Source organism: Artemia franciscana, chromosome 14, assembly GCF_032884065.1.
Source record: "Artemia franciscana chromosome 14, ASM3288406v1, whole genome shotgun sequence".
Taxonomy (NCBI): Eukaryota; Metazoa; Arthropoda; class Branchiopoda; order Anostraca; family Artemiidae; genus Artemia; species Artemia franciscana.
This window is the reverse complement of record NC_088876.1, coordinates 4386558-4403831: the sequence shown is the minus strand read 5'-3', so window position 1 is coordinate 4403831 and position 17274 is coordinate 4386558. Positions and strand designations below refer to the sequence as shown.

The window sequence follows — 17274 nt, the reverse complement described above, 5'->3', positions numbered from 1 at the left end:
CAGCAGGGTTGTAGGATACGCTGAATCTAATGGTGTGATTCTCGTTAAGATTATATGACTTTATGGGGTGTTTCTCCCTAGTTTCTAAAATAAGGCAAATTTTCTCAGGCTCGTAAGTTTTGATGGGTAAGACTAAGTTTGATGATATTTATATATTTGAACTTGGAGAAACCCCCCCCACCCCCATTCGGATCTCCCTGAGACGATATTACCCAAGACTGTGGTACTTATGCTCCTCAGTGTGGTACTCAAGGTACCTCAGGCTGCTACACTCGGTGCAGCTAGGGGGGATACCCTGCAGGTTCAACCGAAACGGGTAACCTTTAGCTATACTAAAAACCGGATTTATCTTATGGCCGCGCGTGGAGAAATATTCCCCTTAATAAGAGGAACAAAATCGTGGCTACACTCTCGTACACTGGACCTAGGCTGCGTAAAATGCATAGACGCAATAAAACTGTAATGGATTTACCATTAGATTCGAACAAGAAAATTCTTTTCATGTTTACAAGGGTCGCCTTACCTACGCTGTACTGACCAATTAAGAACACCAGTTGTATTGTAATAAACCACCCCACCAATCCAATAAAAGAGCATCGACCTTTCTGATCCCGTATTATCAGACGGCAGGAATCCACTGTGGAGCCAGCCAAGCGACTCATACGCAGATGTAGATGTTCAGATCTTAGCTACTCAACAAGTTATCAAAGACGAAAACTATTCTCGACGAAAATCATGACGTCACCCGACAGACCCACACACACACAGACAACTTAGTTTTATATATATAGATAGATAAGTTGTCTGTGTGTGTGTGTGTCAAGTGACGTCATGTTTGTGTGTCGACTGACGTCATGTTTGTCGACTGACGAAATTACAGACCGGGACATCGGGACACAAATGACGACCGGGACACCGGGACATAGGGAATATAAATGACGACCGGGACACTCAAAGAGAAAGCGACCGGGACACAAGGAATGTTCGATTTGCAATCACCATCAACAAAGCACCGGGACACAAATGACGACCGGGACACAGGGAACATAAATGACGACCAGGATATAAGTAAAAAAAAAACTAAAAAAACTAAAAAAAGGTAAAAACTACAAAAAAACTAAAAAGAAAAAAACTAAAAAAAAGTAAAAACCAAAAAAAAACTAAAAAGAAAAAAGGGGAAAAAACACAAAAATTTATTTCATCATATACCAATTCAAAAACGAATGTATATACAGACCGGGACACCGGGACACAAATGACGACCGGGACACAGGGAATATAAATGAGGACCGGGACACAGGGACACAACTACAACGGGGACGCCGGGGGGCACAGGGGGATATATAAATGACGACGGGGACACAGGGAATGTTCGATTAGCAATCACCATCAACAAAGCTCAAGGGCAATCATTAGAATCATGAGGTATAACTAAAAAAAAAACTAAAAAAAAGGTAAAAAACTAAAAACTAAAAAAAAAGACCAATTCAAAAACGAATGTATATACAGACCGGGACATCAGGACACAAATGACGACTGGGACACCGGGACACAAGGAATATAAATGACGACCGGGACACTCAAAGAGAAATTACAGACTGGGACACCGGGACACAAATCAATTCACAGGTGGGACACAGGGACACAACTACAATGGCACGTAACGACTTACGCGCGCGGGGGGCTTGGGGGGGCGCAAAGCGCCCCCACCAACTAGGTGTTGGGGTGGCGCGAAGCGCCACCCCAACAGCTAGTATAATAATAATTAGACTATTAGATGCCACAGTGATAACAGTGGTCAAGTATGGGCCTGACACGTGAGCACTTGGAAAGCCGGAAGATGATTTGTTAGATGATTTCCAGAGGAATTGTCTATGGACTTTTTTTGGTAACCATCTGACTGAATATATTTTAAACAGCAAGAAAATATGATTAGGTTCTGAAGATGAACGATGAAAGATTACCGAAAGATCTAATATGTATGTACTAGGTTTTGATTGTGGAAAATTGATAGTAACGGTAGCAGAATGGAAATGTTAACTTCACTAATGAACCTTTCGTGCTGATGTTGAGAGAGGCCAATTAGACTATTAGATGCCAGTGTTCAAGTATGGTCCTGACACGTGAGCGCTTGAAAAGACGGAAGAGGACTTGTTAGATGATTTCCAGTGGAATTGTCTAGGGCCTTCTTTTGTACCCATTTGACTGACGGTATTTCAAACCGGAAGCTCTACGAAAATATGGTTTTACCCCGGTTCTGAAAATGAACGATGAGAGATTACTGAAGACCATCCTTTTTGGTCAGCCCTCTAGAGTCAAACGGTAAGCAGGTCGTTCTGGGATGGGGTGTGAAGAATTTAATGAAAGTCAAAACTTCTTTGAAGGATATAAAAAGGGAGGCTCGGAATAGATTGGGATATAGGAGGAGGAGCATGAGTAGCTATGCTAGCCTCAGGCGGCTTAGTTCTACAGTGACTTGTTAGTAGTAGTAATAGCATCTTTAACTCAAGATCAACTTGTTTGTTCAGAAACTAGATTTTGACATGGAACAGTCAAGATCTAAACCAAACCAATTTGATATAAATTACACCTAATTGACTTTCACCAGAACTTTAGAGTTGCCAGTTTAAACTAATAATCATTCCTGAGATTGACTTAAATGATTATTCAATCATATTCAGCTATTGCTCAAAATTAATAATTCAAAAATTAATTAAAATTATCTAAACTTTATATTAATCACATTATTAAATTCCCTAACCATTTACACATCATTTTAAGGCTAAAACATTCATGTTGCAAATTATGGTTTGTGACCGTAAATACGTTTGAGAAATACTAACTACTCGTATAGTTTCACCAATAGGTGGTTTGATTGAGAGTTTTAGAACCCTGAAGGTAATAGATGCTTCAAAGACATCGTCTACAGTTCAATCCCCAAAATCGATCCCAAATACATCTAATTGACTTTGATCTGAATTTTAGAATTATTTGTTTGAAATAGTAATTATTTCTGATATAAATGTTAATTAATGATCCATTAATTAAACAAATCAATAATTCAAGACAATTATTCATTAAAAAACTAGTCAGAATTTATTAAACTCTTAATTCAAAAACGTTATTAAATATCTAATTATGTATGCCATTGTTTAGGGCTTTTGAAAGCTTTCAATATTTAGGATCGAAACTTACCTTGTTGTGACAAGAAATATGTTTCCGACATACTAACTGCTCGTATAATTTCGCCAATAGGGGGCTTTATTGAGAGTTTTAGAATCCTGTCACCAATAGAAATATCAAAAACAGCGGCTTGAGTTGAATCCCCAAAATCAATCCCAATTAAAGCAGTCCTTGTCTGACCATGCGGAAGAGAGCTTACCACAGGAAAGTCGCAAATAGTCATACCAACAGGAAGAACCTAGAAAAAGGTTGTTAGACTCACAGGCAGAAGTAAAACAAAAAAGAGAACCGGAACAGATGGAACAAATCAATATATGAAGAACAACAGGTGGCTCAATTGGAAGTTGTAAAACTCCCAACAACGATAGATACATAAGTTAAGTTTATTAATAAAAAAAAGAACTTAACAAAATATATATATATATATATATATATATATATATATATATATATATATATATATATATATATATATATATATATATAATACATGAAAAACAAAGTCACTCAACTACACTTTCTAGCCTGCCCGCGCACTTGCAAAGGCAAGTTGTCCTAGGGGCGTGCCAGGAACAGAAAAAAAAAATTAGTACTAGTTATAAGCACAAATTCAATATACTAGAAATACTGATAATACATTATATATATATATATATATATATATATATATATATATATATATATATATATATATATATATATATATATATATATATATATATATATATATATATATATATATATATATATATATATATATATATATATATATATATATATACATATATACATTATTCTTTGCTAGGTTGCTAATGGAGTCACCGTAAAAAAAAAATAATAAAATAAATAAATAAATAAAAAAAATAATGCACTATGCTCCTTTACACACCTCAAACAACAATAGAAGAAAAAAGACAAATTGTAGTTCAGAATTCCTAAATAGGATACATTTTTTCCTTGACTTTATTTCTACATTTTCCAAACCATTTTATATCATTAATTATCATATCATTACTAGTCCATAAATTTATAAATAAAATATAAATAAAAATGACAAATAATAACTTAAAACTTGTAATTAGAATAATTTTTGGCCTTAACTTTATTACTAAATTCTTCAAACCCTTTTATGTCATTAATTGTTTTATCATTACTATTCCATAGTTTTATTCCTCGATATATAAAGGAGGACTTAGACCTTGAAGTGATGGCAATTGGAGCAGACAGCGCCTTGCTTGTGCGAGTATTATAATTTTTGCAATCAGACCTAACCTGAACATGCATAAGAAGCATAAAGGTAAATTATTATTGTTATACTTAAACATAAATCAACTGGTGAAAAAATCCCGTAAGCCAGCAGCTGGTAAAGTTTTTTGTCTTCCATACTCCAACCTCACAGAACCACAACAATCACAATAAAATTGCGCCATGTTTTTACCGGGCATCCCGATACCTTTTCTAAACTTCCTCGATTAAAATTCTCTTTTTGCCTTTTTTAATAATTAATTCAGAGCATTGCGATAATTATCATACACTATTATACATTCTATCATTGAAATTACATTTGTCATTGATCGTCTTTTTGTAAACGTGGTCTCTAATACGTATCTATTTTATAAGGTCTGCAGTTACCCATGGCTTCTTTGGGATCGTCTTACGAAGTCCATGATTCCTTTGACAATGCTTTTCTAATTCACTTTGGACAATCTGGTAAAACAAATTAAACCTCTCTTTATTATTAGATGCAATTGACAAAATATTATCCCCTTAAAACAGTGACTTGAGTTTGATTCCCAAAATCAATTTCAATTAAAGCATCTCTTGTCTGACTAAAAAGAAAGTTGTCAAGTCAGACCAACATGATTAGTTTAGAAAAAAGTCTGTTTTAGAAACACAGAGGGGGATGTCTGACCAAGCAGAAGACAGCTTATCTCAAAAAAGCTTAGAAAAGAAAAGAACAAAACATTAATATTTTCATAATAATTTAAACTATTACTGCAAGATTTCAATTTCCTCTGTCTTTTTCGGAGTAAAACAACTTTTTGGCTGACTGAACCCAACTTAGGTCGTACCAGAGTTCATATATTAAAATTATGACGGATATAGCATATTTTCGTCAGTGTTGACACATTAAACTGTGAAAATAAATACACTAATTAGTTGAATTTGACAACGCCTCACTTCCGAAAAAAATCGAACTATAACAATCTACTCATCCCCAAAGACAAAACTTTTAAAGTTGCATGATGACATCTCTTTAGCTTATTCTTTTCTGATTTTTCACCAATGTTCTTTTTACAATATGGCACCCGCAACTAACAAAAATTGCTCATTTGCAAACACAGATATGCTCTATTAAAATACTATTCCACATTTTTCTGATTTTTCAAAGGTATTCTCGGTTGCACAAGTTTCTACTTCTCCAATTCCAACAAAATTAAATTTTCACTGTCTTTGGTACTAGAACTAATTCCCTTAAGACCGTTCTTCCGCACAGAAGAACCGACTTGGAATGGACGAATCGCACGTGGAAACTATATGGACTGTGGTTCCTACTTCCCTGTCTCCTTGGAGGAGCGTCAACCTATGAGGCATATGTATCCAAGGAACTGACTGTCTTTGCGCCACTTCAGGTAGCTTTAAGCTGTAAAGAATTCCCAACAGTTTCTTTTATTGAAACTTTATTTTTGTCTCATAAAAGCACTTTTTTTAGTATTTGACTAATATGAAAATGAGAGTCCAAGTTGGGGGTCCAAAATCTTCAGGAACTAAGGAAAAAATCTTCAGGGCCATGTGCATGGGCTAAAAAAGTTTAAAATGTGGGTGTCGAATTTATTTTAGCTTTTTTAGACTTTTTTATTTGAACATTGGTTGAACTTGATTTGAAACTTAATTTTAACCAGGGTAACTGTACCTCAATATTCTCATTCATAACCAAGACGCATAATACAAAACGACTAGTACCATTTGATTCCCCATTCAACGCTCTTTCCACATATAATAGTCACTTCCTGGACAATAAGCCCCCTTTCCCCATTGGGCCAAATATGAAGGAAGGAAGTATTTGGGGAGGTTTAGGTCACAGAGGGGCCCGTATTTTTACCCAATGTGCAGAGAAAATGAGAACTTAGAGCAATTTATGTGCAATTGTAAGGAGTTAAAGGATTTGAGGGTAGAAAGTTTTGGGATTGGGGTAAATGAGAAGATTGGATGGTCGGAATTTTGAAAAGTAAGCGTACAGTGGATATTCATAATGTAGCGAGGTAGCGTGTAGCCATGCAGCACAGAGAGTTTTGGAGGGTGGACGATAGGCGGGACAAGAAAAGAATGTTGAAAGTTATTCTATATGATGTGCATGAAGCATTTCTTTTTTCTTTTTGTAACCATGATCCATGTAGCTTTAAAACATTTAACATATATTGATCGTGTGTGTGATATTTTGTGTAATTATGTGAGTTTTATGGTATTATGTGCCTTTTTGTTTTTGTTTTCTTTTTACAGTTATTATGCTTTTTCACAGTTATTATATACACCCTGCTATGTGAGTTAGTATCATGTGGTATTATTTTGTATTACTTGTGTTTTTGCCATGGCCCCTAAGGGGCTTTTGTTGCAATAAATATCTATCTATCTATCTATCTATAGCCCTAGGCTATATACAAAATTACAAGAAAACACGATAATTATAAAACCCTTCCTTTATAATATGAAGAAAGTTTCTATTAATCAGTGTTAGTTTCACATATCCGCAAACCGCCATAAAACACTATCTTATAGATAGCCACCAAAAAAGAGAGATAAAAATCACCATTTAAATCAAGATTGCAAAAAAGAAATAATGGATGTAGACTGACCGTTTAATAAACCGCCATGTTGGACTTAGTAACATTATAAAAGAGAACAAAATTTAAAATGAATTTTGTTTTCAGAAAGCCACAATTGACTATTTGGTCTTCATAATGCGCAGAGGACGTTGGCCCAACTTATGTTTGCGGCAATTTTCTGTTTGTTTTAAGCTTTATTTCACTTTTCATTGTAATTTCTGATTGTTTTGACTTTCATTGATTTTTTGATAAATTTAAACTTAACACACTTAGTTGTTCTTGAGATATAGCGAATACACCGCTTTGACAACCCAGACGTACAAGGCGTCTGTTGAATCAGTCTAACATCTCTCTTAACTTTCCCAGCAAGTTTTAATTTAATACCCTTACCAGCTCCTGAGTCATAGCATATATACGATTTTGACAACCATGACGCAGTTAGTATCTTTTGATTTATTCCAATATCTTCCTCAATTTTCCCTGAAAGTTTCAACTTAATACCTTTTCAAAGACATTGTAGATACACCCTTGTGACAGCCCAGACGCATATAGTGTCTTCAATAAATTTAATTTAACACACCCATCGACTTTCATAGTAAATTTTAACTTGATATCCTCCTACGGTGCAGACATTATACCATTTTTACAGCCCATGAGCACTTACATGTCTTATGACTTAATTCAATATCTCCAATCAAATTTACTGTAAATTTTTACTAAGTGCCCATAGCCGTTCAATAGATGGTATAAATAATATAATTGTGTATGTAATGGTGTAAATCATTCAAACTGGTGTAAATGCACCAGCTTGATGATCTTGTTGTACATGCTCTCTTTTGTTTGTTTTTTTTGTTTTTCTACGCCCCATCGTCATTCCCCATGTTTCAACTGAATAGTTTTAGAAGTTCCCGCAGATATGCTCTTTTGACAAACTGGATGCACATACCTTCTTCTGATGCAGTTCAACATCCCATGAATACCCCCTTATTCTAAATACCAATAGCCAGCCAGGTTTTCCTTTTTGACCACTTGGATGCATACGCTGTCTTTTGATTCTCTTTCACCATTACCTTAAAATTCAACTTGAAATCCTTAGCCATTTTTTGGGTACTGTAGGTAGTATCTTTTGAGAATCAGGATCCACATAGCACCTCTTGGTCAAGTTCAACATTTTTCCTCACTATTTCCTTGACGTTTGAACTTAATAGCCTAAGTCGTTTCTGTGATATTATAGATATGCTTTTTTGACAACCTAGATGGACATACTGTCTTTTAATTGTGATTGCGAGTGTTGTCTCAACACTTGCAATCAGCATTCCCTGACAGCTTCAAGTATGTAATCATAACAGCTCCCAAAATACTGTAAAATCGTTCTTAAGACCACTCGCTGTATATAGTACATTTTTGTTCAGTTGAACACCCCTTCAATGTTTCCTGGAATCTCCAACCTAATATCCCTAACCCTTCCTATGATATTGCAGTTACGTCTTTTTGGCAGCCTGGATAGATATAGACATTTGATTTAGTCCAACATTCTCCGCAACATGCACCGAAAACTTCAAGTTAACACTCTTAGCCGTTCCTGCAATATCGCTTGTACACTAATTCGACAACTTGGATGCACATAATATCTTCTATATCCACAACAGCTTCCCCTGAAAGCTCCAACATAACACCTATATCTGTTCCCAAAATAATACATAGTTGCCCTTTTGACAGTCTAAACACAAATAAGGTATTTTTATTCAATTTCATATCCGCCTCAACCTTCAGGGCTTTCCCAATACCGTTCCTAAGGTAATACATCTATAACCATTTAAAAAAAAATGGATGCATTTAAACTCTTTTGATTTAGTTAAGTAATTCCCTAATCATTCCCTATTAATATAAACTTTATAACCTTGCCCGTTCCAGAGATATTACAAACAACTTTGCTAGATACACAGTGTCTTACGTTATGGTTCAGCCCCCTCCCACCCTCCATAACCAAAGATATCTTCAACTAAATGACGACTTAAGCCGTCCCTGAGATATTGCAAATAACCCCTTTTAATAATTTGTATCCAAATAATGACTCATTATTCATTTCAGCTTCCCCCTAAACATTATTCCACCCAATAAACTTCACCGTTCCTATGATATCTGCTCTTTTGTAAACCAGGATGTATATAGTAACCTTTTATTTAGTTAAACGTTCCCTGAAAGTTTTCACTTAGACACACTAGATGTTTGGGTGATACAACAGATATGATGTTACGAGAGCATGGATGCATATTGTGTCTTTTGATTTACTTCAACCTCCCCCTCAACATGTTCAGCAAGTTATAAATTAATAACCTTGACCGTTCCTGAGATATTGCACATATGTCATTTTGATAAAATAGATACACTAAGTGTTTTTATTTAGAGCAACATCTACCTCAGCACTCTCATAAAGTTGTAACTTAATACCCCAAGCCGTTCTTAACACATTGTAGGTAAGCCCCTTTGACAACCTGGATGAACATAGGGTCTTTCGATTTGGTTTTACATCCCCTCAACATACCCTGGAAGTTTCAATTTGCTGCCCTTAGCCATTCCTATGCTGTTGTTAATATGCCGTTTTGACAACCCGCATGCCCATAGTGTGTTTTGATTCGGGTCAACATCACCATTAACATTCTTAGAAAATTTCAACTTAATAGACTTATCTTTTTGGGCACCCCATCATGTACTCTTTCCCAATAACAAAGCCATAAATGTAAACAATGAGCAACTTGCACAGCTTACATCCCTTGCCCCATAGGCTGTAGGGGTTGGGGGCGGTTCAAGTCATCAAATCATTATAGCACTCAATCTTGATATCTCAAAATTTTTATCGGAAGATTTAGGTGATTAAGGGGAGGTAGGGAGTCAGGAAAAAGAGGGCGTGGGAGGGGGGCAAGTTACCTTCCAATATTTTTTTTTATTCTGAAAAAAGGAACTAGAACTTTAAATTTCCAATTGGATGAATCTCCTCGAAAGTTTCTATGTATACTCCTTCCATACGAAGTGACTTACTGAAAAAATATCAACGTACCAAAGAACTGTTGCGATGCCTATAATTGAAAAAACCTTCATTTCCTTTTAATTTATCCTCAATTTTAAGTCAAAAAAACCACTTATAAATCAAGATTTAAAAGTTCAATTCAAATTTAAAAAAAACATGTTCCGCATTTCAACTTACAGCTACTTGAATATTGCTTGAATCGTCTACTGTTGTATTGGTAAAGTGGAGTCTAGTTGATGTCATTGCAGTCCATTATAAACTTAATTATCCTTTTGATAAACCATAGTTACCTTTATTTCCATATGAATTAATGTCCATTAATTTACATAGAAATAAGTTTCAACAATACCTTATTAGCTACTTTAATTTCGCCCAAATCTTCCGCTGTTGTATTAGTAAAGTGGAGTTCAATCGATGCCATTGTGGACGAATATAAATGTGGGGAGCGAGTAAAGCGAATGCCAACCTGAATACCATTGCCTGCAGTTCTTGATATGAGCTCTTTAGGATTATTGGCCACATATGCTGGGCTTGACATCTGTGAAGTGTAAAGAAAATAAACCAAATAAAGTGATGAACAACGAATTGTTTAAAAAAAATTAAATAGGAAATAAAATTCAAAAGTTAAAAAATTTTTCAACTAAATTTCGTAGCTACATAAAAACGATTAGTCATAAAATTATATGTGATAAAATACAACATCTGAATTTTATTTAGACGACGCTTTTAGTATAATGAGTATCGGAGGAAATGCTAAAACTTGTGAAGCCTTAAAGTCTGTACGTTTCTTTTTCCTCAAAAATGTTTCTTCGTTGCATAAATTATGATTGTCGTATTGATTATTTTCGGATTAAATCTAAATTTTGCCAGTACATCCTATTAGTCACTGAAAGAATACCTTACAAATGCTAGCAGCAGGTCTTCGATTTGAATTCTATTGACGATAGTTTCTCAATATCATATTTCTAATATCCAAATTTGAAAGATGAAAAATTACTAAATGGTTGATAGCATATAAGGGTTAGATATGACAGATTCAAGACATCTTACTCGTTATTCGATTACATCTTACTACTACTATTACTACTAGTAACTCCAACACAGCTACGCACGCTCCTCCTACAACCTAATCTATTCAAGGCCTCTCTCTTTACACCCTCCCATGAAGTTCCCATTTCCTTTAAATCTTTATTTATGACATCCTTCCAACTCAGACGAAGACGACCTGCTTTCCGTGTAGCCCCAGACGGTTGGCCAAAAAGGACAATTTTTGGCAATCTGTCATTTTTCATCCGCAGAACGTGGCCTACCCATCTCAACCTTTCTTTCATTATAGCCCTAGAAAGAGAGATTGAACCACATTTTTTGTACGACCTACTGTTTGAAATACAGTTAAGTCAGCTGGGTACCCAGAACAATCCGTAGGCAATTTCTCTGGAAAACATCTAGTAAATTTTCGTCCGCTTTTCGGAGCGTCCATGCTTCAGAGTCATATTAGACCACTGTCATCAATTTTATTTGTCATTTGTCATCATATTGATTATATCTTATTACATCTTATTCGATTTTTCAGGGAGAAAATGATGATTGTTTGCGAAATGTCTAGAAAAATTGAAGATCTGGCTTACTAATAGTTAATAGTTGATTTTGAATTAATTGTTATAAATTTCCTTTGAATATGTCATATCTAACCCTTATATGCTATCAACCATTTGATAATTCTTCATCTTTCAAATTTGGATATAAGAAATATGATATTAAGAAACTATCGATTATATTGAGCTTTTAAAAAGAATCTCACATCCTATTAGCCACTGAAAGAAAAGATACCTTACAACTGCTAGCAGCAGCTCTTCCATTTGAATTCACTTTCATTGTTATATTGTATCTCAATTATAATTGAATTGATGCCTGAAATGCATCTATTCGTCCTATTTTTCCTATTGTATTCTTGGTTCTTAAGATGGGAGACTGTAGATTTCCAGTTTTCGGATGAAGATATCTAGTTTCATTCAAGATCTCCAGAACCTGCACTTTCTTTTTTATCTTATTTGAAACTGATGAACTTTTGAGGCTAGATTTACTGTGTCATTTCAAAATGGCAAAAAATATTTTTATATGAAAATATAATGAGTAGTCCAAGGTAATAGACTTGAGATTACTAGAGCGAGATGTCGACTCTTGTTGATAGAAGAACATCGTCTAGCGCAAACAACCATTTTGTGACCAAGATGAATTACCGCTACTACCGACTATTCATCGTAACGCCCAGGCACCTAGACCAACATCGTAAAGCACACTCCACTCAATCTGCTTGGAGTTTCAATCTTTACTCGGTCTCATGATGTTCCCCATTTACTTTGAATCTTGTTTTCTAACCTCTTCCCTCAGCTCGAGCTTAGAATATGGGCTGTGGAAGTAAGCTTAAAAGTATGTGAAATTCTTTTTAGAAGTTCAATATAATCGATAGTTTCTCAATATCATATTTCTAATATGTAAATTTGAAGGATGAAGAATTATTAAATGGTTGATAGCATATAAGGGTTAGATATGACAAATTGAAAGGAAATTTGTAACAATTAATTCGAAATCAATATTACATCCTCATTTAAATCTTGTATTCATTCCAAACCACAAACTGCACCCGAACACTTCAGCTGCGTTATGGATCCTATTCTCAATAACAGACAACTGGTGCATCCTTTCGGGATCGATTTTGCTGGAAGAGCTCTGATGGATGTCAATTTTGCTGGCAATGTGGCATTAATATGCGAAAGTCTCAGTCAGCTCAAAACTTTGCTGGGGGCGCTGGAGTCTGGTGCAGAAAAACTTGGCATATGAAAACTGGTCTAAGACTTAAGTGATGCCCGTGGGCAAGGAACCATCCAACCCCCGGACATCTATAAAAATGTGTACTCAAAATGCGGAGAGAATCAAGCAGTTCACTTACTTTGATTCAACTGTCTGCTCAGAATCCCGATGAAGATATATCAACAATAACAGTAAATGCATTTGCTATTTTTAGTAGTCTTCTGAGAAAGTAACTCTGCCTCGTAACCTAGTGTTATCAACTATCGTTATCGTAACCACTCGTTAGTGAGTTGGTTCAAAATTCAGACGCAGACGATAAAGGCAGATGGTTTCAGACAAAATATTTTAGAAAAATGGAACACCTTAGATGGTTTGACAGAGAAAAGAACTCGGAGATATATCAATCGTTTAAATTGTCACTCCTGTCTGAGTAGCTCGAGTCTTGATAGATGGGTTGGTATTTTTATCTACTCCGCCTGCCCATTCCAACTCCCGCCCTATTCATTTTCAACTTTGAACCAACTACAAACGGCTGGTAGCACCCTAGGGTCGACTTACTTCTTCAGTAAGTCGACTTACTTCTCAGAGCATTGACCCCAACGAAGCTTCAATCATCGACCAGGATACACCACTCTGAAGAGGCACTAACGTCTGGTTCCCTCTACAGTGGTGACGCTGCCGAGCAGGAACTGTAAATCAGTAAGTAAGTAAACCACAAGAGCAAATTAAAATGACAATAACATGAATGTAAAATTAATTTTGAATCGTAAAACGAAATAAGTAAAATATTAAGTTACGAAACTGTTAATGAAAATGATCTGGAATGAAATAATATGAACTACTCACTACAATACTGTCAACACTATTGCTCATCAAAGAGGATGAAGTTGTCACAGTAGGGACTATTGGTGTTAAAAATCCCCCAATCGTTGGAGTTATTATCGGTGTAGGAATATCTGGAACTGCTAAAAGAGAGAAAAAAGGAAACTAAAAACGAAGAAGAGACACAAGTTGCTTTATATTGACAAGTATTTGAAGAGGCAGCAAACAGATGTACCTTTTTTGGTATTTTCATTAAGAAATTGAAAAACACCCCTCTCCCTCCCTTAGATTTTAAGAAACACCTTGTTTGTATCTTAACAAAAACATATTTACCCCCCCCCCGACAAACTTTCGTGAATTGATACCCCTCTGCCAACGTGCATCTTCTAATGCACTCTTTGTACCTACTCTATTAAGCCCGCGTGAGCCCTCATTTGTGACTTAGGTTGTTTAACTGAGCTCAATCTAGGATTTTTATTCTGGAGCAGGGGGGTACTTTATAAAACGCCACAAAGCATTCAGAATCACGGTTTGGGGGGGGGCAAAGCGGATAGACTCTCCCCTGGATACAGTCATGATGCTGAACTAGATCGGTAGATCATATTGAGCTTCTAAAAAGAATCTTACATAATTTTAAGCTTACTTCCACAGCCCATATTCTAAGCTCGACCTGTGGGAAGAGGTAAGACGACAAGATTCAAAGTAGATGGGAACATCACGGGACCGAGTAAAGATTGAAACTCAAAGTCGAGTGAGTGGAGTGTGCTTTATGTCATGGTCTTAGTGCTTTGGTGTTGCGATGAATAGTCGTTAGTAGCGCTAATTCAGCGCTTAAACTATCTCAGAATTTTCGGAATTTTCCCACAAGAAAATTTGGCTCTCCCAAATATCCTCAGAAATTAACAAAGCAAATATACAAAGGTAAATACTAACCAAAAATCTTTAATTTTCATTTACGCTGATTTCCGAGGATATTTTGGATAAACGAATTTACAGCCATTTTCCCTAGATTATCCAACACTATATTTTTCGGCAAAACCGCAAAGGTATTAAGCTTAACCTAGGCATACGCATGCGTTCACACAGGAGTTGTATCTGCTTTAGAAACTTAGTGGCCGAATTTGTATAATTGTTGTTAAGAAATTTGTTTACAAAAAATGATATAAAACTAAAAATTACTCTAGCAAGATAGTGGATACAAAAAAAGTTTATCTAAGATTAACTTTCTTTTAGATTTTTTTTATATTTATTTCAAAAAATAAAAATCCAAATTGCCTGAATTTTATCAAAAATTAAACCTTAAGACTCTCCCTGATTACATGTTTGAACTGTAGGGGAATAGCTGCGGGCTAGGAGAAAAAAATTTTTGTTGACATTAACTGCTTATGCTTATATTTCAGACTGTTAAGCTGTTACAGAACACAACAGGAGTTGCAGACTTTAGTAGAGTTGAACTGAATCAACGAGCAGGGGTAACAGTAGCAAGTATTAAGAACTAAGGTAAATTTTCTCTTTTTCATATAATTTAGCTACCAAAAAAATGAGTACATCACTTTGGGTATTTTTTTTATGCTCTTTCCAAAAATAATAATTTTTTTTAAATTTTTAATCTAAATTTTAAATTTAAATTTTTAATAATCTAAATTTTTAGATTACATAGCAACTGCACCATTAAGCAATTTTAATTGCCAGTCTATTCATTCTCTGAATTTTCGGCTCATCACTTGTTTCTTTCATGACTGTTGCTGTGTTCCAACCATAAAATGGTAATAAGAGCTTCAATGCTGTATTTAAGGAGGAGCAGGGAGCCTGGGCTGTTCAGAAATTACGCAAGGTTTTCTTAAAGAGCTTGTTCTCTCACTTGCAGCAGTCATATTGATTTTTAGCAGCATAGTTTGACAATTTATTTGAAGTGGCTCACAATAATAAAAAATTTCCCTTTTTTGTACTTACCGCACTTTTTGTTGTAATTTTGTTATACTTTCCGCACTTGTTTTTTGTTTTTTTGTACTTTCCTTGATATTATTAGTTTATTGGCGATGAAGAAAAGAGGCGGTTGTTCTCTCGAAATATTCGTTTTCTGTCTTTTCTTCAGTATTTTCATTTGGCCTTTAAAAACCAATTTTTTGATTGTTTTCTTTCTTTTTACTATAATGTTTGTGAGAAAATTCTTTCACGTATGAACAATTTGACATTGTGTCGAAGAATTGACTACCCTCGTACCGCGGTAACCTATAGATTAATGTTTTACAGATTTTATTTTGCTACTATCCATTAAGTTTATTCACTTTTGAGATCTACCTCATATCATAAGCCGTAATTGGCATTCCCCTGGTCATTCCATTGCTGTGCTCTAGTTTCCACCGTAATTCACTGCACAATTTTTAGATTTTAATTCTGTTTCCAGAATTATCAGTTTCCATTTTTCAAGTAACTCAGTATGAACGAGAAGCGGAAAGGTCTTTCCGTAGAGAATTTCTTTCTTGATAAAACGACCTCACGTGTCATTTATTCATTCGAAAATTTAAACTGCTTGGATATATTATAGTATAGAAAAGCCACAACAGTTTAAACTTGTTACAAATTTTTCATTCTAAAAACTGGGAAAAAAATATCTTCAATCGTTTTTTTTTTTTTTGTTTTTTTTTTACGCATTTAAAAACTTTGGATCAGATCAACGATTTAAGTCCAGAAAGCTTCAAAAATCCGTGATTTTGTTCCTCACTGTTAACTTTGACAAAACAAAGAGGAAAAATAACGTAGGTCAAACAAATGCGAAATCAGTTTCAAAAATAACAGAGGAATAAGATTAAAATCGTTTGCGAAATTCAACGGAGGAAAGCGAACGATACCGCTCACTGATTAATAAGAATTTACAAAGTCTGAAAAAAGACTTCTGATTCTACAGATTTTGAGTCTTGTTACTTGTGTCGCATTTTCCTCGAATTTACGTCTGTCACTATGTAGTATGTGCCGTCGGAGTTCTAAAGGGACTAACCAGACTCGTGTGCTTATTTAGACTTTAACGATGCGTCCCAAAGGGTATTTTGAACAGATTTGAAACTCCTTCCTATAAGAAAAATCCGCGGCACGCCACTGTGCACCGCCATCTTCCTAAAAATCAGCTATTTGCCGCCAAAACAAAATCTGCCGCGGTTTCAGGGTTTACTCTACAGCATCCAAAAAGATTAGCAGCCCCCAACTCCTTTCCAAACAATTCAGAGATACTGAAAAGACTGTAGTACTCGCTTTTTATAGCCTACCATTAGTTTTAATATTTATTATTATTTATTTCTTTTAAATCGAGAAGTATATAAATGCATAGATGAAATTGCTATTATACAAAAAGAATTTAAAAAACCAACAGTTTACAATAGGCGTAATAGCGAAACAGAATACATATAAAAAAAAATTAAAATAAGTAGAAGCTGAAATATTTTTTTAATTTTATAATTTTTATAATTTGATTTCTTTATAAAAGCGAAAAGACTATGCACAGAGAGAATATATTCAGGCTTAGGGTAAAAATGTACCTATCTAAATCTCAGCTAATTTCAACAGTTCTTTTATTTTGAAATTCAAAGCTAATGCAATGTTGTTAAAACA

The 17274-nt window shown here is 35.0% G+C and overlaps 1 protein-coding gene across 2 annotated transcripts in view; it reads right to left on the bottom strand.

The window, feature by feature from the left end:
- Nucleotides 1-17274, bottom strand: part of LOC136035206 (AP-3 complex subunit beta-2-like) — a 105189-nt gene that overhangs the window by 22770 nt on the left and 65145 nt on the right. Inside the window, exons 14-16 of one of the 2 annotated variants that reach the window (XM_065716812.1) lie at nt 13693-13811; nt 10385-10573; nt 3196-3421 (exon numbers count right to left, since the gene is read on the bottom strand). In XM_065716812.1, the coding sequence (XP_065572884.1) occupies nt 3196-3421; nt 10385-10573; nt 13693-13811 (534 nt within the window). The remainder of the gene's footprint in view (nt 1-3195; nt 3422-10384; nt 10574-13692; nt 13812-17274) is intronic. The other variant, XM_065716813.1, reaches the window with a different exon arrangement.